The sequence below is a fragment of the Psittacula echo genome, assembly GCF_963264785.1.
Source record: "Psittacula echo genome assembly, chromosome: 13".
Lineage (NCBI taxonomy): Eukaryota > Metazoa > Chordata > Aves > Psittaciformes > Psittacidae > Psittacula > Psittacula echo.
In genome coordinates this window covers 3,133,155-3,157,296 of record NC_137749.1, presented here as the reverse complement: position 1 = coordinate 3,157,296, position 24,142 = coordinate 3,133,155, and the positions used below count along the sequence as shown (strand labels likewise).

The 24,142-nt window shown below is 47.9% G+C and overlaps 1 protein-coding gene across 3 annotated transcripts in view; it reads left to right on the top strand.

Annotated features, from left to right (window-relative positions):
- Window positions 1-24,142, top strand: part of PITPNM2 (phosphatidylinositol transfer protein membrane associated 2) — a 64,897-nt gene that overhangs the window by 38,249 nt on the left and 2,506 nt on the right. Inside the window, exons 11-25 of one of the 3 annotated variants that reach the window (XM_080628946.1) lie at window positions 501-620; window positions 999-1,210; window positions 5,150-5,325; window positions 5,705-5,875; window positions 8,496-8,645; window positions 13,496-13,660; window positions 15,457-15,660; window positions 17,399-17,547; window positions 19,474-19,590; window positions 20,321-20,437; window positions 20,828-20,976; window positions 21,623-21,772; window positions 21,862-22,045; window positions 23,313-23,441; window positions 23,678-24,106. In XM_080628946.1, coding sequence (XP_080485072.1) covers window positions 501-620; window positions 999-1,210; window positions 5,150-5,325; window positions 5,705-5,875; window positions 8,496-8,645; window positions 13,496-13,660; window positions 15,457-15,660; window positions 17,399-17,547; window positions 19,474-19,590; window positions 20,321-20,437; window positions 20,828-20,976; window positions 21,623-21,772; window positions 21,862-22,045; window positions 23,313-23,441; window positions 23,678-24,016 — 2,532 coding nt within the window. In that variant the 3' untranslated portion in view covers window positions 24,017-24,106. The remainder of the gene's footprint in view (window positions 1-500; window positions 621-998; window positions 1,211-5,149; window positions 5,326-5,704; window positions 5,876-8,495; window positions 8,646-13,495; window positions 13,661-15,456; window positions 15,661-17,398; window positions 17,548-19,473; window positions 19,591-20,320; window positions 20,438-20,827; window positions 20,977-21,622; window positions 21,773-21,861; window positions 22,046-23,312; window positions 23,442-23,677; window positions 24,107-24,142) is intronic. The other 2 variants (XM_080628944.1, XM_080628945.1) reach the window with 2 other exon arrangements.

Here is a 24,142-nt window from a genome sequence, read left to right as displayed (position 1 = left end):
TTGAGCTTCTTCCCAGCCAGCTATATATGCAGGGGGACCCAGACAGCCCTCTCCTACCCAGGGGTCTCAGGGCTTTATTGTGCCTATCTGATCAATACCCTTGGAGTCAGGACAGTGTTACCTCCTTAGAGTACAAACAGGGAGCAGAAGCACAGAGAATCTTGCCTGAAGGAGCATGGAGAGCTGGCAAGGAGGGAATCAAGCTTGGTTTTCTGAGGCTGGAGTTAGTGCTGTTATCAGTGCTCTGTGCCGCTTTCGCTGCACTGCTTTCACTGCTTTCACAGCTAGTGGGGACAGCCAGAACACATCAACTGTGTTAGATAACGAGAGTCTGCAGGGTAGGTGTGGATGTTCATTGACTGTGTTACTGATGAAAGCACTGGGCATCCTGTTACTGCAGCTTTCCTAGGTATAATCCATCACTGTTTAACTGTTAGCTCTGAGCTGAACATAAGGAGCTTTTTTTGCTTCCCCTGACCCACTTATGTTGTCTTTCTCAGGTCTGCTTGGTCGGGGACTGTGTTGGAGGAATCCTGGGATTTGATGCCTTATGCTACAGCAATCAAACTGTCTCTGAGAGCCAGAACAGCAGCCGGCGAGGGAGCGTTGTGAGTGTCCAGGTAATGGTCGCTCCCAATGTCTACTGGGAATCGGTCTTCTGGCCACAGCATCTCCGTGGCCCCTGTTTTTCTAGGGATCCTTCCATGAAACAACAAAGGCTTTACTCCTTATTAATGGCAAACATGTGTCTTAAGATGCATATGTGTCTCAGTTTGGGTGCATTTGCTCTGAACAGGGATACTTCACCCTCTGGTGTGAAGCATCACTTACACCTGCTTCACCCACACTCTTAGGAAGTGTTTGGTCTGTGATACTGCATTGCCCTCAACTGGATCTAGGGGTAGGTGGGGAAAGGAGGATGGAAGAAGGAGGTTATAATGTGGGTGTATTCCTGATTCAGCTGCTAGAGTGCTAAATCTGTATATTTCAAATCCCAGGACACCGACCTCCTGTCTCCTGGAATAACGGTGAATAATAGCTATTGTTCCAGTGGCTCTAATCTGGAAGCCAGCAGACACCTCAGTAGGAGCAACATTGATATTCCCCGTAGCAACGGAGAAGATTCAAAGAAGCAGCTGCCACGGAAAAGGAGTGATTCATCAACCTACGAACTGGACACGATAAAGCAGCATCAGGCCTTTCTTTCAAGGTAGGATGTTGAAGGAACAGAGCCAGCAATAGTCTGGAGATTGGTGCATCTGTGAAACCCAAATGTTGCTTTGTCATCCTGTGATAAGCAAGGTGGAGGGAAGTGTTCAGTTGAGATTAGAGGGATATAGATTTCAGTGTGTTGTATAGGCAGAAATAAAAAGAACAGCTCCCTTGCTGAGTGGCAGTGAGAAACTCCAGCTGCTCTCCTGCATCTGTATTACAATGGCAGGAAGTCCTTCATCCTGTTACTTGACAGTTAAGGCAGTCAGGTAACTGCTTTTTTGCTGCAAGTGTGGGATAGAGGTCATAAAGCAAATGTAGAAATCATGCAAGGGAAGATGGTGAAGCAGAGCTGGGAATCCAGTGTTGTATTAATTCCACAGCATCTGTGAAAGGTGAGTTTTGAGTTGTCTGGCCTGTTCTTGGGAAAGGCGGGTGTAAGCTGAGTATCCTTTAATTTTGGCCTATTTCAAGTGTAAGATTGAATCAAGTGTGAGGAGGTTTCTGCTGTCAAGGTGGCAGGATGCTCTGGATGAGACATCCTGAACCTGAGCCGATTCATGGAGCAACCTCCAACTGTGCGTGGGGATTGTTCTGTCTGTGTGACTATTTGCCAAAGCAATTCGAGTCCCCCATATGGAGCAGGGAGAGGGGACTGTATTCTGTCCCCTGCCAGGGCTGCTCCATTGCACCAAGGTCATGTTTCAGATTTGTTACTGACTATCAAAGCCCCCAGTATCACCTTCCTGAGCTTCTTCAGGTGGACTTTCAGAAACACATTTGTTAACTGATGCAATTTTCATAGCAGTCTTTCCATTGCTGTTGCTGGTTCAGCACTGGTCCTGACACAGATGATGGATTGCAGTTTGTCATTTCAAATAGCTTTATCCTGGTCCTTCCTGCTCTGTCTCCAAAGGATTGTGCGTGCTCCCAGCAGCACTTGGGGGTCCCTGGTGCTGTTCAGTGCACTGATGGATTGGTTCATCTTCTTTTAGAGTTTCGTATCTTGTTAAATCTACCTTTAGATCTTAGGTCAGAAATAAGTCTCTTCCTACAGCTCAAGAGCAAGACTCCCTCAGGGAAAGGGGCCGGTTGTAGCTGCTGTATGAGCTCTCTCTGCACCTCTTCCCCTCCACTCCCCGGTGCAGGGGAGGCTTTGGTGCAGTGATTCACCTCTTCCCCTCCTGCATGATAGCAGAGCATTGCACCCAGACCTGTCGCTGGACCTTGTGCTTGCAGCCATCATTACTGAGCAGCACAGTCATCAGCAGAACACCCCTTTGACCTCTGTCACCAAGTAATGATTTTCCCATATAAAACCCAAGCCCTGATGTGCTGTGCTTTCGTGAAGGAGACTGGCAGAGCAGAGCCACGTTTTCCTAATGGGCTCAGACACAGGGGCCTTCCTGTCCATACCAATTGCAGATTTCAGCTTGTGCCAAAGACACTCAGTTTTATTGCTGTATCAGACCTCCCTGCTGCTCTGGGGTAATGCCCAGCGAGCCAGAGCAGCATCTGGAGATCACAATCACACATTTCTTTTTAAATTCAGTCCTTCCACACAACTACATTATTTCTGGCTGTGCTGTACTTGCATTATTGTAAATGAGTTGATTTGCTTCTGAAATCCATAAGCTCTTGTTTAATTAATGTGCACAGTACATCTGCTGCTTTTTAAAGGGAGAGCGGGGCGCTGTAGGTTGCTTGGAGCATGACAGATTCAGAGTTCCCCTTGGCTCTCATTTCTTTTGATTGCTTAAAAAGACCATCAAGCTCCCAGTAAAAGGAGAGAAGCTGTCCAAATTGCTTAGCAGTATGAGTGCTCTCGTTCTTTTCCGTTCCCTATGAAGAGATGCTATGGAAAGATGTGTGGAATACTCCAAACCCCCCTTGCATCCATCCTGCCACCACACAGCTACCTTTCCTTTCGTGCCTTCGTTTGAAGCACACTGCTGTTGCCCTGTCTTTGGCAAAACTGAACATGTTCTGAATAACTTGGTATTCCTTCGACACAGCAAACTTAATGCATTGCAGTCTCGTCAGCTGAAATAATTGTATCTTCCCTGAAGGTGGCTTGTTTTTAAATGTGTTTCAGCATTGGGTGTCTTGGCAGTGTGATCCCAGGGAAGCTCGTTCACATCACACAAATGGGAACATGCTCGTTTTAGCTGTCACTGCTGTAACCTCCTGTTCCTCTCCCTTTTGACATCACTGTTTTGACTCTCCCTGATATCTGTGTCTGGCATAAGTAAGCTTGTCATTTCCCTGGGCTCGGTAATGGGGAGAATAGTGCCGTGCATGTGCATATGTGCACCTTTAGAGAATACACAGCAGTGCAGCATGAGCAAAAAGCGTTTGAGCATCTGTTGGGAGTGGTGCTCAGCAGAGGTGCTGTCTCTGGGAATGATGCATTATTTGCCAAAGCAGGAAAACAAACTCTGAGTGAAACCCATTTTTCTTGTCAAATGTATGAGTATTTGCAGCTGCTCATTTATTGACTGGCCATGCCAGAGGAGTGTGTGTGAGCAACTGCTCCAGTGCTACACATTGTAGGGACTGAGCAGCCCTGGTTTCCGTGAGCGCAGCAGTGCTGGGACATCCCTGCCTTCAGAGGTGGCCTTGATGAGCAAGTGCTATTGCACACAGAGACATGGCAAGTGCTGGCGACCACCTGGGAGCGTGACGTGGGGCCACAAAGCTGTCACGTTTGCATCATTCCTGACTCCAGACGAGTAAGCCCTTTATCCAGCCCAACTGCTGTCGTAGCCATTGAGCCTACATATTTTGTCGAACCTGTTCAGATGCTTTTTAAAGTGTTTCTAAACACCCTGTTGAGGCACTGCTGGTACTCTGCCTTCAGCTCATCACTTCTAATTATAACAAGAGCCCAGCAGGGATGCATCTGAATCTGTAGAACCTGGAGAGTAGATGAAACTCCGGCTTATTGCTTTTGGGTGGTAACAGGCGAATCTCAGAAACCCTTTTGTGAACCAGGTTATTAGTGTTACACATCTGTCATTTGCTGGCTAATCCCAGATCTAGATTGCAAAGAAGCACCTCTTCCTAACGTGGGGATGGATTCCCAGGATTTTCACCTAAGAGTTCCTGCTGCTTCTTCCTCAGTGTCCAAGGGATGTGAATTTAAGTCTTTGTTAAACCCGTGTTTAACTGCACAGCGCACAGGTTGAATTTTGCCAACAGATTCGACACCTGAAAGAGGTGGGGAAAGCCAGACATGTTTTAATTAACTGTGTTAATTACCCCAAATTCCCATTCCCAGTGAATGCCATACACATGCATAGGAGCTGTGGTGAAAACTTGGTGCACAAAGATATTAGAAACCCTCTTGCAGATTTTCATCTTTTTCCCTTTCTGTTTTCTTTTTCCTTTTCAATCCTATAACATTCGTCCAACTACTTCCAAAAGGAGACGTGGGTAAGCGCAGCTTTCTGTAACCTTTGAGAATAAGGTGATGGAAGGAACTCAAATGTTGACAACCAGAAGGCATAGCAGTAATGTGTGTAATGGAGTGAATCACTGTAAACCTGCTTTTTTCCCCTGCTACTCTAGTTATTTTGGCTTGCTGGTTATTTTATCTTGCAAATAGCTATGCTAGTGGCAGATTCTGACTAGAAGATTAGAGATTTTGACTCCTCAAAGAACAAACATTTTGAGGAGATAGGAGTGTGTAAATGAACCCACTTGAAGCTTGGATTTTACAGTCTGAATTATGCACTGGCATAATGGGTAATGGGGTAATTGGGGGGACAATTTACTGGCTAGTAAAACTACAGTACTGAGGCATGGTGGGTTGATTGGCACAGTTCCTTCACTGAAGAGACGGAGATTATATTCACTGTCAATCACTAATCCAGCCTTCAATTATGAAACCACAGCCTGACTAAAATGTTGACTTTCTTTCCTGTTCTTGTCCCAGTTTACATTCTAGTGTTCTGAGGAATGACCCGGGATCCCGGCGATCCAGTAGCTCTACTATGTTGGACGGAGGAAATATCGGAAAGTTTGAATTTGAGATCACTGATTTCTTCCTCTTTGGTTCTCCCTTGGGTCTGGTTCTTGCACTGCGAAAAACTGTCATTCCAGCTCTTGACAGTAAGTCCTGATGTAAGCTGCTGAGCTCACTTAATGGATGGGGAAAGCATCTCCTGCTACAAATGCAGGATTTGATGAGACAAACTGGTGAAGACCAACCTTTATATATGATATTTATTGCACCTTAAGGAAGCAGAGCACGAAGTGCTCCAGCCAGTACTGATGGTACAGTTTAGTTAAAGTGTACTTCCAAATGTCACAAATACTGGGCAATTCTTGAGTCTATAGTGTAGTAAATTGTTTCAGTTGACTAAACTGGAAGGTGATAAATCCTTTGCACTGTTTTTTCAACCCAATAGTTGTCCTTTTTACAGACAAATATTTGCTATATTTGACAAATAATCTACTGATACTTGAAGGTTTTTCTTCATCTTTTCAGTCTTCCAGCTCAGACCAGCTTGTCAGCAGGTCTATAACCTGTTCCACCCTGCAGACCCATCTGCTTCACGCCTCGAGCCTCTTTTGGAGAAGAAGTTCTACCTTTTGCCCCCCTTTAATATTCCCCGTTACCAGAGGTTCCCGCTGGGTGATGGCAATTCTGCTGTGCTGGGTAAGTCACTTTGGATTCTTACTAAAGGGTTATAACTACATTTTATATGAAATTATCAAAGCAATTGGGAATGACAAGAAAGAGAATTGGCCCTATAATGTTAGCCTTATACCTGAGTTACCAGAAAAGGTAGTTTTCTTCCAGCAAAATCAGTGCCCTGTGAGCCATATGCCCTTCATTTGTCACAGAAAGGCCATCAGCTGCTGAGAGTCATGATGTGGTGACCTCTCTGTGAAGTTTTACACCCAAGCTGGTGCTTGTGATTGGGACTGAATGAAACCTGATTAACTTGGTAGAGTTTAGGACTTTAATGGAGGGCCAGTGAAGACTGGAAGCAGCAGAGTCAACAGCGAGATGATTTACTTGGTTGCAACCTGTGCTTTTTCATTGGACAGGATACTGCAGATTAGTGGGCTGGTGTCAGTGCCTTGCCCATGCCACCTTACCCATGAGACACTGACTTGGAAGATACCTAGGATTCCTCTCCCATCAGTGGCCTCTTCGCTTGCTCTACCCCAATTGCAGCAGTAACAAAGTCTGAAGTGGCTGTGTGCATGCCCTTTTTGCATTTGAAACAGTTAACTGTGTCCTGACCATGCCCTGCCTCAGCTCCCATTACATCAGTAGATCTAATAAACTAAATTCTATTTCCTGCCATCTTCACCTCACTCCTGTGCCTGGACTCTCATAGTCTGTTGCCATTTCAGTGCAGGCTCGCATTGCAAGTTGCTCTCGGGGAAGCTCACCACTGTGCAGAGCTAAATTTGACCTTTCTGCTTCACCTAAAGCTTTCCTTCCCTGCAGGGTCAGGCCTTTGGGGCAGGAAGAATAATTGCACTGTAATTTTTCCCTTGCTAGAGGTTGTTAGTCAATGGCTAGTTAAAGTCAACATTATAGCTGAGAGCCACTACTATAAAACTAGACTTACAACATACAAGAAATCATGCTGGCAAACCAGAGTATCAAAGCCACCAGCTAGAAAGATGGGGATTTGGTGGCTGGTTTTTTCCCCAAAGATCTGGTAGCTTTCCATTTGTTTAGTATTTGAATCATGCAGGACTAAATGAAGAGGAATATATATCTAGAGCGGAATAATTCTGGTGATGCTCTGCACCATTTTAGAATTGAAAATCCAAAGCAGTGCTCTCCTATGTATCAGCGTCTTTAAAGCTTGTCTTGTGATTGCTGGATCTGGAGGTCTGATTTGTTAAATGGGCATAAACTAAACCCCACATTCAAGAAAGTGAATAAAATACTTTCTGCAGGCCCCACTCACGAGTCAAATTTAGCAAAGATCTTGCTGCAAAACCACTTAAAAATGGAACCACCCACAAGTGCATTTGTACAACAGCTCAGGGAATCTATAGCAACTCGAAAAGCAGTTTGCTTTTTGGGTGTAGTCTGGGTATCAGCAGCAAGTGGCTCCTTAAAAATAAAGAAATACAAAAAATAATCCTAAACATCTTACCTTCTTCCTTTGGAGTACATTTCAAAGCCCCTGCTCTCACTGAAACCAGAGGTAGAAGCCCCGTTGACACCGTGTTCTGGTTATCAGTCTGTGCGACAGCAGGGATCTTACTAGTTTGCTGTGCTTCCCCAGACCTTTGAGTTGTCTGTGTGTAGAGGGATATTTGCTACGTAGTGGAGAGGAATTAAACAGCAATTAGCTCAACTATGAGAAGAGTAGAGTGATTTCAAAACTCTCTCCAGATTTGAGCCTTGTTACTTTAAGAGGAGATGCTGCTCTGCTTCATGAATAAAACTGGCAAAAAAGCAACTCTAAACTCTCTTCTAGTGTTAAGACAAAACCTCTTCATGTGCTTATTCCAAAGTTACAGGCTCTTCCTTTCCATTAGAGCCAAAATTTCAGTGTTGATTTCCACATTACCCACAAGGACTGTTCTAACCACGATTTGCAAAGCCTCTACTGCAGGGCGCTCCAGGAAAGTTAATTGCTGCTATAATGAAGGTATATGATTTGATGATCACGTAAAATTCAGGTGCTCAGTTATAATTAGTTATGTACAAAGCCTCCTGTAACACTGTCTGTGCATATTTCCTCGTGCAGATAGCTTACTTTTTACAGTCCACGATTCAGAAAGCCTCTTAGACATTGTATATTCTGTTCATTTTCCCATCTGTACTAAATGTTGGGTCTCTGTTTCATTACAACCGACTTGCAGAGTAAAATGAAATTCACATCCCCGCTTACTCCTGTGCTTTGCACTGTGTAGGATGTAAGTCTGAGTCAAGTAAATCTCCCCTTACAGCATACTTTTTTTCCCCTAGTAGTAAAAAGATCTCTCTGGATCTGCTGGGTGTTTATGGATTCGACTCATTGGAGAAGCTGGTTAAGAGGACTCCCTTTTCTTTTGTTGTTGAAATGCCATCGTTGTGCTCTCCTCTGCTACCAGTTAATCTCTCTGATGTGGGTCTATTTGGAAAGTCACCCATGTCTTTTTGCTTTCATGCTATTTGAAGGTTGTCTTTTCATTGAAGACTCGTAGTTGAAGTGCTCAGTTGCAACTGTTTGTACGTTAACACGTTGTGGCCACATGTCTGTTGTTCTTTGTCCTTCTGGTTTTGTTTTGTTTTGTTTTTTTTCCCCATCTACTTCTAGTTGAGACAATCCAGAACAATCCCATCCTCCTCATGGAAAGTAGCCCTCTGGGTGCTCTCCAGCACCAGGACAGCTTCATGGAAACAAGTATCCCCGTTCCCGTACTGAATTGGCAAGATGTTTCCAATAAGAGTGCTGGTTTTGCTGAGTGTGTGTAATCTCCACTTTTGTATTGTCTGTGGTGTTGGGTACTTGGGGTGTTATTTGGAGATCATACTGTTTGCCTCCTGGAGTTGAAATCTTCATGCTGTGTCTCAGGCTGTGCCACATGAAATAACCACTTGGGATCATGCTAGGGTCTGGGAGTAAAGAACAAGTTGGGGTTAAAACCTCTGCCCCATTCTACAAGGGGGAGCTTCTGCCATTTAATTGCTTTTTTCCCTCTGTGGTGGCTGTGCTGCTGGAAAGAGGCTTCGGCACAGAGGGTCCTTGGGTATCCCTGCTCGTGTGGTACATACAGCAGGATCCCTTGGGAAAGGGTTGACTCCCCAGCAGTCAGCCACACTGCTCCGTGGCCAGAAGTCTAGTTAACATCTCTATCATACCAGATTTTGTCCATTTTGAGTGTTTGGAAATCCCTGTGGCTCTGCTGAATACAGTGACTGAGGCTTTCAGACCCCAGGGTGGTTCTACGTGTTGGCTCTTTAAAATTCATTTCTTGACTTCAAAGCAAAGTTTGGTGTGTTTGTTTTGCCTTGTTTTCCACCATAATTGCTGCATGGCCTCATTTATCCTGGTTGTGGCTGGTGCTACATCTGTGATTTCAATGAGATTTGACTTCATTTTAGTTTCTTCTTCCTCGTGTGTCTTCCTTGCCCGTTCTCACCTCTTCTCCAGTGTTTTGCATTGAGAGCTTGGTTCTGCTGCCTTGTTGTCTTTAACAAGCTGATTGCTCATGAGCAGTCTGGTACGTTATGTGGTCATACAGGATGGCAACATTGCTGGCTATTCTGGATAGTCTCTCCCTTTGTCTTTTGAAGATGGAGATGATCTTTAGGTATGCAGTTGCCATGTTGCCTGTGCTGTGATGTTCTGTAACAACGCAGAGGGAAAGGATCTGGTACTGTTAATGAATCACTTTGGAGGTCACTGATGAAATGCCATTTAACTGCCATCTGACACTTTCCTGCTGTCAGGATGGAGCTTTCAGAAGCTTCTCTGCTTTTTACCTTGTGTGTCAAGAGCACAGTGTGGCCAAGCAGTGCTTGGCTTGACTGTAGCTAGTGCTGAATCCCAACTGTGGGAAACTTCCAGTGCCCAGTGCTGACCAGTGACTCCAGTGGAAGCAGGGTTTGGCCTGTGCTGAGCAACTGGCTGCCTTTCCTGTTTTGTTATTTTCTTGTTTTTACTGAACTTGGCACATTTTTGGTGCTTTCAGTATTTCCTGCTTTGGTGCCACAGCTCAGCCTGCAAATAGCACATACTGAAATCTGCCATTCAGATACCCCAAGGACTTAAGGCAGTGTCAGCAGTATATTAAGAGGATGGCCTGGTGTCGTTCACTTAGTGGGAAACAGTTAGTAAGAGTACGGACAAATGAGTCCCTAAATGAAAAGGCACAGCACTGAAATGAGTATTAAAGATCCATAGGTAGGCAAAAAAGAAGTGATTTTTCTTCTTATGTCACCTCTTCTGCAGGTGCAGTTCAATCTCAGCTCATTGCGCTGGCCTGACCTGTGTGTGCTGTTGAGCAGTGGCAGGTCCTGCGCTGGGAGAGAGTCCTCAGGGCTCTGCTCAAGCCAGATCTCCTCTTCCTGAAGCTTCCTTGTTCTGATAAAGTCTACCCACAGACACAGTCCGAAGTACACTTCAGCCAGTGCAGTAAACCAGGGGCACCTCTATCCTTATCTAGTGCCATTAAGGAACAGCCAATCTTGATGAAAGTCTTGTTACTGCTTGGCCTGGTCCAGCCATCTGACTTCACCGTGGGCTCAAAGTGCTGCCTGAAAAACATCCCTGTGATTGTCATCCCATTGGGGCTGGGGATGCCGCCCCTGCTGTGCAGAAGATTTCCCTTTAGGAGCAGGAGCAGTTGCAAGTGCTGGGGTCAGTTTGTGCCGACGTGGCAGCGGCTGTGACATCCCACCCTGATCACTGCACTCCACAGAAAAGCCCCTTGGTTTCAGAATGGCAAGAGCAATGCTGCACAAGGGGTTTGGTGCAAAGAATACACAGAGCTTAGGAAATACATTGTATGGGTTCTGTTCTTCTGCAGGTCAGGTCCTGGGGTTTTATCTGGAAGTCACTGCAGCTTTGGGGTGGAGGAAGCTTGGCTGAAGGGGCAGTAATGCAGAAACCAGGTTTTCTGTCCACACTTCCTGCCCTGCCTTTTCCTGGCCCTCGTGTTTTCTTAGAAACTGGCCTTTTTCAGGAATAGAGGGTGTGTAGCTTGGGGAAAGGGAGAAACATGAGAATAACCTCAGTGGGCTGGAGCACGGGAGCGCTGCTGTGGGGTTACACTTCAGCCCCTGCAGAGCAGACTCCTACCACCAACATGGGCAATACTAAACTGAATAGTTCAGTAATGCTAAAACAGTTTAGGCTTTTATAGGAGTGAGTATTACTCCTCTGGTGGCATTAGCCATGATAGTGTTGGAAGGGCTGTTGTGGCTGGGTGGTTTTGCTTCAAACTCATTGTACTCAAAAACCCCCAGTCAGGCCCAGGAAAGCAAGGCTGGCTAAAAAGAGCAAGCCCAAAATGCCTGTTTTGTCCTTAATTCACTTTCCACTTTATGGGATCTCGAAACAGGAGGTAAAATTCAGGCAGAACTAAGTGAAGACATGCTAATGGAGCTGAAACCATGATCATCCCAGGCAGCACCACATTTGGCCCAGCCTTTTCTCCTGGGTAGCATTGCTGTAACACTCTTTAGTGTGTTTTCCAGCTGCTTCCTCATTCGAGCCATAGATATTTTATGTTTAGGGAAGAGGAAGAAGTTCAGGCTTTGCTGGCAAGTGTTAAGACCTGAACCTGGAATTCTCTCTAGCACAGACAAAGCCAAAACCTCTTCTTACATATGACCAAGTTCAGGAAAGCTGATGGTCACCATCTGTGTTACAGCTGTGTTGGGGAACCCATTTGATTTGACAAAAGTGCAGAAGGATCTCACCATCTATGCAGGCAAGGTAAAGGAGAGGAAGGGATAACTAAGGAAGAGATGAAAGGGTGGTCCCAGGTCATACAGCAATGGAAATGAGACCCTTTACCCTTGAGATCTTGAAGGGGTTGAATGCAGCTCCTGGCTTGGCTCTTGTTCTCAGAGTACAGCCTCTGCTTGAATTGTCTCCTCTTGCTTGTGCTTGCAGCAGTAAGAAAGCTGTTCTGGCCTGGTGGGGCTGGCTGGGTTGTGGATGCTGGCAGCAGCCTTGACAGCCAGCAGCTCAAGGCGAGGTGAGAAGAGGAAGAAAGTGCTGAGAAAGTGATCCTGGTAATGGCCTTTCAGGCACAATGTGTGTGCAGCTCTTGGTCAAGTCAGGCTCCTGCTAAGGCTCAGATCTTGCAGTCCATGAAGCTTTTACACAGAGCAGCTTGTGGCCTGATTTTCCCTGCAGAGAACAGAACTCTTTTCCAGACACTTTAGCCTCAAATTGTCTGCTTCATACATCCCCTTTCCCTCTGCTGCAGCAGTATTTACGTGGGCACACGCTGCTGCTGCAAACCAAGAGATCAGAGGCAGCAAATCAGCCCCAAGCAAAAAAAGATGGATGCTAAAATAAACCAGTTGCCGAAACAACGCCCTGTGTCAGCCGCATACTTGGGATTAAATCCAGGGATATCTAAAGTGGCTGAAATAGGTGGAAGATGGTGTGGGGGAGTAATGTACCTGCATTCCATGTGGCATCTACAGCCTGACTGATCCCTGGGAATAAAGTTCAGATGCCGCTCCTCAGGTACAGCAGAGATGGGCAACATCAAAGATAGTTAGCTTTGCTTTTGCATGTTACTGTCATGCTGGTGCTGCCTGCTGTCCAGTACTTGGCATTGGCATTACAAACCCTCAGCCGTGCAGGATCTCGGGATATCCCAGAGACACTCAATTCAGCCTTGCCACATCTACGGAGGAGCGAATGCTCTTACCACTGTTACAGAGGGACAACTGAAAGGCAGAGATTTTACATGGCTTTCAGCAGCTCTCAGTTTGCTAATCCTGAATATTTGAGGTCCATTTCCCTCCAGTACATATATAAGGCCTATGCGAGCGCGACTTCAAATCCTCCCTTTGTGTATTTATGTACTAAGGGGATAGGCCACACTTGGTAAACCTCAGGTTGGGATCTATATATCCAGACTTGCATGTTGTACAGAAGAAGCTCTGTTTTCACAGAGACCGAGCACTCCCCAATCCACCAGCACTGACTGGAGATGCAAGTGCTTAGCACCAGGCTCCTTTCTTTCAATAGCCCTTACTTTAGTTTAACGCGTATTGGCTGTATCCATTAGCAGTAAAATATGAGTTCAAGTTTAGTCCCTGCCGGGCATGGTAATGTTTTCTTGATTTTATTTTTCCTTTTTAGCATTAATGCTTCTATCTTGGAGATGTTCCTTTAAGTTTAAACACTTCAAGAACACAAATATCCCCTCTCTAAGGCTGTTTCTTGTTGTTCTCCTTACCTTGGTTATTTTGTCTCAGTGTGAATATATGAAGTTGTGTATATTCACATCTGTATGTATGACACACGCTTGTTCTTGCTGCTTGAGTACGTCTGCCTGGATTTTTCTTTGGGGGTTTGGATTTGCTTTTTGAGCTCCTTATTTTGCTTCTCTCAATCAAAGACTGCTCCTCCAGCCACGTCTCTTTGCCTGCTGTGGTGTTCGCTTTCTTTCCAAACCAGAGCTCTGATGAAATGTTTTCTGTGGGGCTTTTTTTTCATTCCAATCAGTTCTGAAAGGGTTTTTGCACCTTACCAGCCTTGTTTGCCTTCTTCCTCCCCTCGAGTTCATCTTGCCCAGCCTCTGTCTGTTGGTCTAATATTTTGATTTCCCTGTTTCAACTTTGTAGCAGATGTTGTTCAGTCTCATGGTGCCGTCTTCATGGAAAGCACGTCCCTGTCCACCCCCATTTCAGCCCCTCAGTTCAGGGGCTTCCGGAGAGCCAGTGAGATCAGCATTGCCAGCCAGGTCTCAGGAATGGCAGACAGTTACACTGCTTCCAACATAGCCAACAGTAAGTGTTTCACCCCCTCCGAGACTCCCGCATCGCTCCCGCAGCACCACGCACTGCGCCAGAGCCGCACAGCTTCTGTCTGTCTGTCTGTCTGTTCGGGTTATGCTTTCCATCATTAACAAAGAGTTGGAATTATTCCGCCTTCGCCTGGATTTGCCATAGTCAGTGCCATGTGTTATCGTATCTCCTGGAGGAAGAGATGATGTATTCGATTATAATACAGGGGCCACTGCTGTGTTATGCATGTTGGACTGTGCTGGTGATGTTGTTCAAAGAGATGTAATGATTGATAACTCTGAGCACCATTTGGCTGCTGTGCTTGATGAGGGTTAATCCAAAGGGATGTTTCCGTGCTGCCACTGGTAAGTCGTGCAGAACTGGTAGGGATCAGCACTGCCAGATTGATAATGCAGGGGCTGGCATGTGGCTTGGTGTAGATCATTAAATGTGGCTCATAGAAACTGGGATGAGTAAGAAAGGCAAGAACAGGTTTAGATTATTTCTCTGCAGTAGAAATTCAGCTCTTTGGTAGCCAGCAGCGAGGCTCAGAGTCAGCCAGTCATGTCCCATATCCCAGAGCCAAATGAGGAATAAAAGGAGGGGGTTTTATTGTTACTTTTCCCAAGACCTGTATAACTTCCCAGCTGATACAGTGGAGAACAACAGCCTTTGTTAACAGTTCAGCCCCTTCTTCATTCCAGCTGAGGTGCAAGATGAACAGTCTGTGTCGTCAGGGACCTCTGATAACTGCTGAAAACCAAACAAATTAAATAAACCCCAAACTTCAGCCCAAACTCTTGTTCCAGGATGCGGCAGAAATTCAGAGATACTCCATTCCTGGCACATCAGACTACAGGGCTATGAATGACTTAACTTCATAATTGCTGAGGTTAATGACACTCCCTGAGACAAGTGTTAGTTCGTGTGGGAGCTGATCAGGGGCTGCTGTAACTTCTTGCCCTGTTTGAGGCCACACTTGGCAGCAGGAATAAACTCCCTGTGCCCTGACACATGAGGTTTTTCTCTTCCAAAGCACATCCAAGAGCTGACGCTGTGCTCCCTGTGTGCGTTCTTACATGTGTCCTGGTAAGACATCTTACCAAGTGCTTGCTGAATACTAATCTGCTTGGGGAAGAAGGCTCCTGGGGAAGAGGTGTTTGTTTTGTGCTGTTTCACACCTACAGAGACCTTTCAGGATGAGAAATGGGGTGGGGGGGTGGTTGTTCCTTAGGAAGTGTTTACACCAGGGCGATACCTAAAGGCCTGCGTGATGCAATGGAGGGGTCCTTCCTCTGGCAGGTGATGGCAGGATCAGGCCCACATGATGCTCGTGTCCTCTGCTTTCCCCATGCTCTCATCAATTATTTAGCTCCTGGTTGTGTAATTTATTCCTTCATGCACTTCACAGCCGTCAAAACCTGTTTCTGAGATCAGAGAGGAAGAGTCCAGCCTTGACCCCATGTGCAGCGTGCCCCGAGGCTGTCACAGCCCCTTCCTTCACCTCCTGAGTGCTGACATGTCCTCTGAGCCCGGGCTCTGGCTTTGCAGCTCTTGTGCTCAACCTTATTAGTGCGGTGGTAATGTGAAGCCATGGCATTGAGGGTTGGATGTGGTCCCTGCTATCCCACAGGGAGAGCTAGAGGAAGTCCAGAGGGACACCACAGAACCATGGCTCCCTCTCAGTGCAGTTCCCTTCCACTATGAATCTCTGCAGGATGAAAGATGTGTTGCCTGCATCATGTGTGTGCTGTAATAATAAGTGTGATTTCTACTTCTTTTCATTTTACTCTTTATAGAAACCAAACACCACCTTAATCATTGCAGAGGGTTTAGCCTTCTGTCCCAACTTGCCCTGCCTCACAAATCCCCTACTCAAATCTCATCCAAGAAACATAGGCAGCATAAACACGAAATCCCTTCGAAGGGAAGAAGGCTCAAAGGGCCATGGAGCCAGGCTGCAGACTGCATTCTTCGGATACCCGACCTGGACATCAAGACAGGTATTCTGGAGGCATCCGCTCTGGTGGACCTCCTCTCTCATTCAGTAGTCACAGAACTCCACACCAAATCTGTGTGCTTTCACTGAGGCACTTGCAATTTCTGATTGCAATTTTCTGATTAACAAGTGTTTCTGTCACTTTGCTCTGAAGATCCAGCATAACACAGCTAACAGCTTGGCAAGAGCAGGATTTCTTCTGGGCAGAGCTGTGGCGCTTCCGCCTCCACCACTGTCTTTTGAGCATGGAAGAGTAAATCCTCTTTGCTTCCTATGAAGAATCTGAAATTACCTAAGCTGGGGACTTGGATGAGAAATGAAAGGTTGGGACATGACCAGGAGCTGCCACTTTGAAAGACAAGGAGTCAAAAATGGCTCTGGTGCCTATGCTCTGGAAAAGCCATGTTGATCCATCAATGCCTTCCTACTCCTTCCCATGGCTCTTGGGAAATGCAAGAGCTGTTAGGATGAGGGTGGCCTGGGCTGGGCCGGGCCATGGGGATGTGCTGATGCCATAACCCTCTGCGTGTTCCTATGGTGGGAGCTTTGTACAGGTCTCTGGAAAGAGCTGATGGGACCATTTTTTCAGTTCAGCATCTGTGCTCATCACCAGCTCATTGCCCTTAACGAGAGGGGTTTGTTGGATCATACCCTATACCTGGCAGCTTTCCTGGAAGTCCATACGAAGGAACATTGTCACAGTGAAAAAAGAAGCTTGAGAAAGCCTCATCTTGCAACCTGCATGCAAACACAGCTCCTCCTTTACTCTCTTGCTCTGATCCATCTTCTCTTTCCATGCCTGCTTTTTCAGGCCAGAGCACGCAGGGGCTGAGGACTCCTCACTGCTGGGAAAGCAGCCCTATCTTTGGGATGTGAGGCTTTGGGCTGAGCCATGCTCATTGCTAGGAGGTCGGATAGGATGTGTGCATGGGCAGAGTTGAAGTGTGGTGGTGTCCCATGGGTGAACAGCGGCTGTTGGACACTTTTGTGCAAGTCATTGACTCCCTGAAGGAGGAACTCTTCTGTCTTGTCTATAACCTTCCACCTCCAAGATCCCAGTGAATAAAGTCCCGGCTCTCCCAGATCCTTTTCTTGTTGGCCACTGCAGAGGCTGGGCTGGATGTCTCAGCTGCCTGCAGTGTGGTAACCCAGGATGGTAACAAGGACTTGCTGGGGACTGCTAATCCTGGCAGAATGTGCCATATATCCTGCCTTTTGGTGCCTTTTAGCATCTCACATGGGCTCCCACTGTTCGGATCCTCTTTAGTGTGACCAATATCTGGATGCTATTCCTTGGTGAAAGCTAAAGGGGTTGGAAAGCGGGGCTGGAGATAGCCTGGCCATGTCTTGTGGTGGGCAGAGCACACACATCCTTCCTCCCACAGCTCCAGGGAGATGCGTTTCTGCCTTACATTTTGCCATGTGGATTCCCATTGCACATGAGCCTTTGACCCTTTCCCCATGGTCTGGACTAACAGCTAATTAATACCTGCCCTCCAGTGCCTTCCTGTTTGTTTAAATAAAGGAGAGCTCAAGTGCTGGTGCCCCTCTATGTTCCTCCCTTGGTTTGAGCAAACACTGAGCCCTGGGTTTGTTGTTCCCTCTTAGCAGTGCCAACCAGCCAGGGAGAAACCTCCCGGCGTACCTGGAGTGAGGAGCCAGAGCCTTGCAATACCATTTGTGACGGAGACCACGCACACATGTGAACCCCCTTTGTCTGAACAAGGCTTTTTCGCTTCTAGTTGCTGCCAAGTGGTGGGGAACCAAGAGGATTGACTACGCTCTCTACTGTCCTGATGCTCTGACGGCTTTCCCGACAGTCGCTTTGCCGCATCTCTTCCATGCGAGCTACTGGGAGTCCACAGACGTTGTCTCCTTCCTACTGAGACAGGTACAGTTTTCCTCCCTCCCTGATCTCCATTGGGCTGAACAATATTTTAGGCTCTGGTTTTCCCACTGCAGCTTTCATAACTCTCGTTGATGCTTAGAAATGAACAAAACCCCTTTGCAACTGCAGATCCATTTTCTTCCCCTTCTTTTTGTTCCTCATCTGTGTTGTTAATGGAGCTGCACACGTGCAAACCTCATGCACATGTGCTGTTACATCTGAATAGTTTGGGCCTGGGTTTTATCTTCAGAGCAGGTTTCAGATGGGCTCAGCCATGGAGTGGGCCCAGGGCTGTTTCCTATCACATCACAGTGGCATCACTTGTTTCTTGAAGTGAGCTCTTCTCTGTGTGTGCACATTTGGATTTCATGTCTGAAACTTAAAGGAAACTTCTCAATGTAGAAATAAAATTAGCACCAAATACAATAAAACCTAAAGAGAACTTTTGCAGGAATTTGACATGAGTTGAGCAGCAGAGTTTGGGTCTCCATTTTTGCCTTATAACTCATTGTGGTCTCTAGAAACTCAGACCATCGTCACTGCATTGCGATTTAGCCCTCATTCGTCCAGTACAAAGCAGTTCTCCTGAGGCTATAGGTAAATGGGGATTGCTGGTGTCTGGAGTCTGACACCTCAGACACGTTTGGCCTGAGATTTGAATTTACTGTTTAAAGTGAGGTTTTCCTAAAAGGAATATTTTTCCTTCAGTTCCTTGGGAATGAGGAGTTATTTTCCTTACAAAGTATGAACCCCTCCAGGGAAGAGTACTTTGAGTATGGAAATGGAAAAGACAAAACTAAAAGCAACCCTGTGGATTGTGCTGCCCACTTCGGCGCTTGGGTTTGCTTTGTGTTAGCTCAGCTGTTGAGCCGTCCCTGCTCATTTCCAGCCTCCTCGACTGCAGCGCTCAATTATTTATGATTCTGTTGGCAAACTTGGTCTCAGTGCTGCCTTCCAAATAGTGTGGGAACCATAAACAACAGAGATGTCAGTGCTGGTGGCAGCTGAGCAGTGGTGATAATCCAGGGAGACCCTTTCTTCCCAATAGTATCTGCTTGCACAGACCTTGGTGTGAAACCCCAAACCCACATCAAACTCAGCCTAAATTGTGCATGAGTGGGAAGAGTCACAACAGTCTCATACAGAGAGTGCTCCACTCAAGAAATAGCCAATTACTCAGGATTCAGCCCAAACCTGGGTCTGTAGCTTCATATCTTGGGGCTTGAGGTACCTCTCCATCCATTCAAAGCTTGCTGGTGGCTGTGTAACTAATCTGGCCCACTCCCATTCTCCAGTGCCTGACTGCTAACTTATCTCTGCCTTGAGACCAGGGTCTTTCTCGTCCCCTGTCTTCTTGCTGTCCTTCCAGAGCACCACAGTACTTCTTCCCCTATTAACGACTTGTTTCTAATTGCCTTTGAAAGTCATCTCTGGGCAAGAGCAGTCCAAAATGTGTTTAAATAGAAATAAGAAATGAGCTGAAAGAACAGCATCTGTCAGCATGAGGCCGGGCAGAGCAGCTGGTGCTTGGTCTGTTACAAGAATGGCAGAAGACTCGTGTTCAAAGGAGACCAGTCCCTTGCAGACCGAGGGGAAGGGACTAAAGAAAGCCTGGAGGAAGGGCAGATATCTAAAAGCAGAACTCATCCTGCTGTGTTTGAGTCAGTTTTGTACCTCCTGACAATCTAAATCACCTGCATCCCAGCTGGGGTTAAGTCAGTGCTGGCCATAGGCTTTGCTAGTTCAGAAGAAACCCCTTGTCCTTGCTTGCCTGTAAACCCTGCAAGCTGACAAGCCAAACACCCAGCAGGCAAACCCAGGCACTACTCGTATCAGTGCTGGCCTGGGGCATGCAGGACAGTGTGGGCAGGAGGAGAGGGGGTCACTGCGCGAGTGGCTGATGTCTCAGTGGAACCCGTCCTCCTGCAGGTGATGAGGCACGAGAACTCGAGTGTCCTGGAGCTGGACGGGAAGGAGGTGTCCGTCTTCACCCCCTCCAAGCCCCGTGAGAAGTGGCTTCGCAAGAGGACGCACGTGAAGCTCCGGGTAAGGGTGGTTTTGGGGTTGCTCCATGGCAGGAGGGGAGAGCTGTGGTGGAGAGGGGGGTTGATCTGAGCTGCAAGAAAGCACTGAGGGTGGTGAGTGTGGGCACGACTGTGTCTGTCCACAGCAGGGACCAGAGGATCATGTACTGCTGGTATAGATTAGTGATTATATCCTACCTGTAGCTGTGAAGGAGTGACCTGAAAGATCTTTACCAGCAAGGTCTCCTCTTGGCCTTGAGTCTGTAAAATACAGGAAGCATTGTCTGGGACAGAGAAAGAGATGGAATGTCTTTCCACAAGACCAGTGATGCAAGTTCTTTACTCAGTAAATGCCCTTTGCTCCCAGTAAAAGTCTCTAATTCCTGCAAAAGGACAATTCTCTGCTCGAGCTGAAACAATGTCAGCACATTTCCCTGGCAGATGTTTGTATTGCCTCTTAAACCCAAAGTGTAAGAGCTAATAGTCAGTATGAGAATTGCATGTACAAACTGCCATTGAAATGGGCTCTTCAGCCATGTACTCTCAAATCCACCCCATCAGTGGAGGGCAAGGAGCAACCCCTCTGCCACAGGTCAGATTCCTCTCTAAAGCTGAGAGCCGTGAGTGTGATAGAGGGAGAAAGGCACTCTAATTTGTCTGGCTGTATTTGGCCTTTCCCTGTGAGGCTGTCCATCACTGCAGACCTTTTTCTTTGTTGGTTTGTGTTCCTCTTTCCCTCTTGACTCGTGCAGAACGTCACAGCCAACCACAGGATAAATGACACCATTGCCAATGAAGATGGGCCCCAGACCTTAACTGGAAGGTTTATGTATGGGCCATTAGATATGGTCACACTCACAGGAGAAAAGGTACTGTGTTTGGTATGGGATTGTGCACCATGTCGGGGACAGGGACTGAAGTGGTGCTGGTCCTTCCTCCTTTGGTCCTGATGGGGTTTGTTACCTTTGCATCTTGGCCAGGTTCCCCCGCTGAGACTTGTGTGGTGCCTCCTACCAGGAACAGTGTTCCATCATGGGGATCTTCACCACCGAGGCTGGGTTTCATTCCAGCCTGATGGAATGAAACCAAAACTGATGTTTTGGTGCTTCTCAGCTCAGATCTGTGAAGTGCAGAGGGTGGAAGCAGGATCCAGCCCTGCTGCTGACCAAAGGGGCTTGGCTGAAGGTCCCCATGCTTGTCCTGCTCTACTCGTCTGTGTCTTTGATGCTGTTGCTGACCCAGCCTTGCTGCCTTCCCAGGTGGACATTCACATCATGACCCAGCCGCCATCAGGAGAGTGGGTTTACTTTGACACCGAAATCAGCAACAGCAGTGGCAGGATTTCCTATGTTATCCCTGAGAACCGGCGCTTGGGCATCGGCGTGTACCCCGTCAAGATGGTGGTCAGGTACCTTGGGGTGCCGGGGCTTAGTTTGCAAGAGGAACTAACCAGGAATTTGATGACTGTAGAATATGGTCCCTCCTTATAGGACAGCTCTGCTTGTTTGGGTGGGTTCAGAGCCTGGTTTGCCAGCAATAGGGATGGAGCCATTTGTATTTTACAGCTGTAAGAGGAAGATCCATGTTTTATTCCAACTCCTGCATCATCAACAGCATGGTGACTGAGCTCCTGTTGCAGGAGGAGGCCTTCTGCACAACACAACTATAGCCTTATGGTCTTCTGCAAAACTGCACAGCTGGGTGTATTTTAAAGACCATAAAGTTGCCCTTGAAGGACAGAACTTTGTACTGGTGATAATTCACAGCCCAGGGGCTCCAGCTCAGCTCCAGTTGCTGGTGTTGAGCTCTGGAAGGGGGATGAAGGGAGCATCTTTGCAATGGTGAATCCACCAGTGGTTTTCTGCAGGTGTTTTTGAGTCATTGACACCATGGCTCCAGAGTACTATTTCCATCCCCACTTTAACACTCATGCAGTGCCTGTCACTGGTGGTGGCATCGCTGTTACATCCCTTGGGCCAGATTTGGTTGCTGCTTTGGGCTCGTGGTGCACTGCAGGATATCTTGATGCCTATAAGTGCCTCTATCCCTCTCAGGGGTGACCACACGTACGCAGACAGCTACATCACAGTCCTGCCAAAGGGGACAGAGTTTGTGGTGTTCAGCATTGACGGCTCCTTTGCAGCCAGTGTATCCATCATGGGCAGCGACCCCAAAGTCCGCGCCGGAGCCGTCGACGTTGTAAGGTCAGCAGCAGGGCTGTGGAACAGTCAGTGTGGTTTACACTGGCTTTACTCTAGGTTTGCAAGCCATTGACTTGTGCCTTTCCTTCTAGGCACTGGCAAGACCTCGGCTACCTCATTATCTATGTCACGGGCCGCCCCGACATGCAGAAGCAGAGGGTGGTAGCGTGGTTGGCACAGCACAACTTCCCCCATGGCATCGTCTCCTTCTGCGATGGGCTCGTCCACGACCCGCTGCGGCACAAGGCCAACTTCCTGAAATCCCTCATCACCGACGTAAGCCACAGATGGGCTCTGCTGAAACGTGATCATAGCACAGGGTTTAGATTGCTCCTCGTCCAATTGCCCCTGTCATCACCAGTCTCTTGGCAGCCATGTGACCTGCAGTAGAAGATTAATCTGTTCATTTTATTTTCAGCCTTTTATTGCTCTACAGAAGCGTCTACGCTGTCAAATTGTGTCATCTCTGCTCAGCACTGCTCCATTTCATGCTCCACCGGTCCTTCCAGCACCAAATGTCTGATGAAACAAAGGCTGCAGTGCCTCCCTTGCCCATATGTGCACTTTTTTCACCTGTATGGTGGCTTTCTGGCTGCCCATGGTGTACCCAGCAGCTCTGAGAGCACATGGAGCTGCTGCAGCCATGGCCTTGCACCACGCAGCCATGATGGGAGGCTCCACAGAGCATCTTCCCAAGTGTTTGACCCCTGGGAGTTCTTAACCTCACTCAGCCCAGAGCCTCAGAAAAGCTCCAGATATAACAAGGGGGTTTTCTGCCTGGCAAGTGAAGGAAGTGCCAGTGTCCTGGGCTCTTGTGCCTGGCCTGGAATAGCAGGGAAAGCCCCTCATTAACTCTCTTGGGCCCTTGTTTCAGCTTGAGACACAGTGGTAGGAGAAGCTGGCCCTTGCTTGCTGCCTGCTCTCCCTTATCCTCCAGAAGAACAAGTTTGTGACAAGGGTCAGAGATTTCCTTTCCATCTCCTTGGCCTGCCTGTGTCTTTGGGGGCAAAGGCAGCTGGTCCATGGTGGCACCAGTGTCCACTTTCCCCTCCAGCTCCTAAACCCACCAAGGAAACCTTAGGAGCTGCTCTCTGCTCAGAGTGGAGGCAGGCAAATCCCTGGAAAGCAGCATATATTCCTGCCTGTCCCTTCTTAAACAGCAGTGTCCATGCAGCAGCATGGCTGGTGGAGGGGAACACTCCCCACTAATGAGTACTGCAGGGGGTTGCAGACTGCTCCTCTCCCCCCGACAAGTCAGCAGTGAAGTGTGTGGTGTCTCTGCCCCTCACAGACATCAAGGGAAGGCTGTGGATCAGGAAGCAGAGATCTGCTTTTGTATCGCTGTTACTCCTCTTGTTCTGGCCTGTGAACATCCCCAGCTCTGTTATTAGTGCTTTGCACAGTGGGGCCTTCTCCAGCTGGGAACTTACATAAGTTACTGACCTGAGATTCCCACAAATGCTATTAAAACCCAAAGCCCTGCCTGTTGAGCAGCGTGGGGCTCCTGCATGTTCTGACCACGTGTTGCTTTCTCTCCCCGCAGCTCCACATGAGGATCCATGCAGCATATGGATCCACTAAGGACATCTCTGTGTACAGCTCCATCAGCCTCCCGCCCACCCACATCTACATTGTTGGCCGACCCACCAAGAAGCTGCAGAGCCAGTGTCAGGTAGGACCCAGCTTGTCTGAGTTGCCAAGGGTCTCCCATTGGAGGGCGATGGGAATTTGGTCATCATTGGTGACTGAGGTCATGTTTGCCAGGAGGATGGAACTGTCCCACGTACCAGGGCCACATAGATCTGTCTGAGTGGTTCCATGTCTTACTAGAGAACCTGACATGGCAAAGGTGTTTGGTTGTCAGTGGAGATGTGCCTAACGCCTGCCCTCATCCCTCTTATCCCGCAGTTCATCACGGAGGGGTACGCAGCCCACTTGGCTCAGTTGGAGTACAACCACCGCGCGCGCCCTGCCAAGAACACCACGCGCATGGCGCTGCGGAAGGGCAGCTTCGGGCTGCCCAGCCAGGCCGAGTTCCTGCGCAAGAGGAACCACCTCCTGCGGACCATCTCCTCCCAGCCTTCGGCCACCAGCGCCGGCCACCGCCCCGAGCGCACCCAGAGCCAGTCCGACAGCGACAGGGAGAGGGACAGGGAACGCAGCCAAAGAAGCATGAGCATCGCCACGGGGTGCTGGGGCCGGAGCGCAGCATCCCGGCTGGAGTCTGGCCTCTTGGGGCAGAAGTAGCCAGGCTGGAGCCAGTGACTGTCAGCTGCAGCCACCGGAGGAGAAAACAAAAGGAAAAGAGGGATGAGGCCAGTGTTACGGGCTGGAAGGGTAAATATGGTGCTACTCTAATAACATCATGGTATT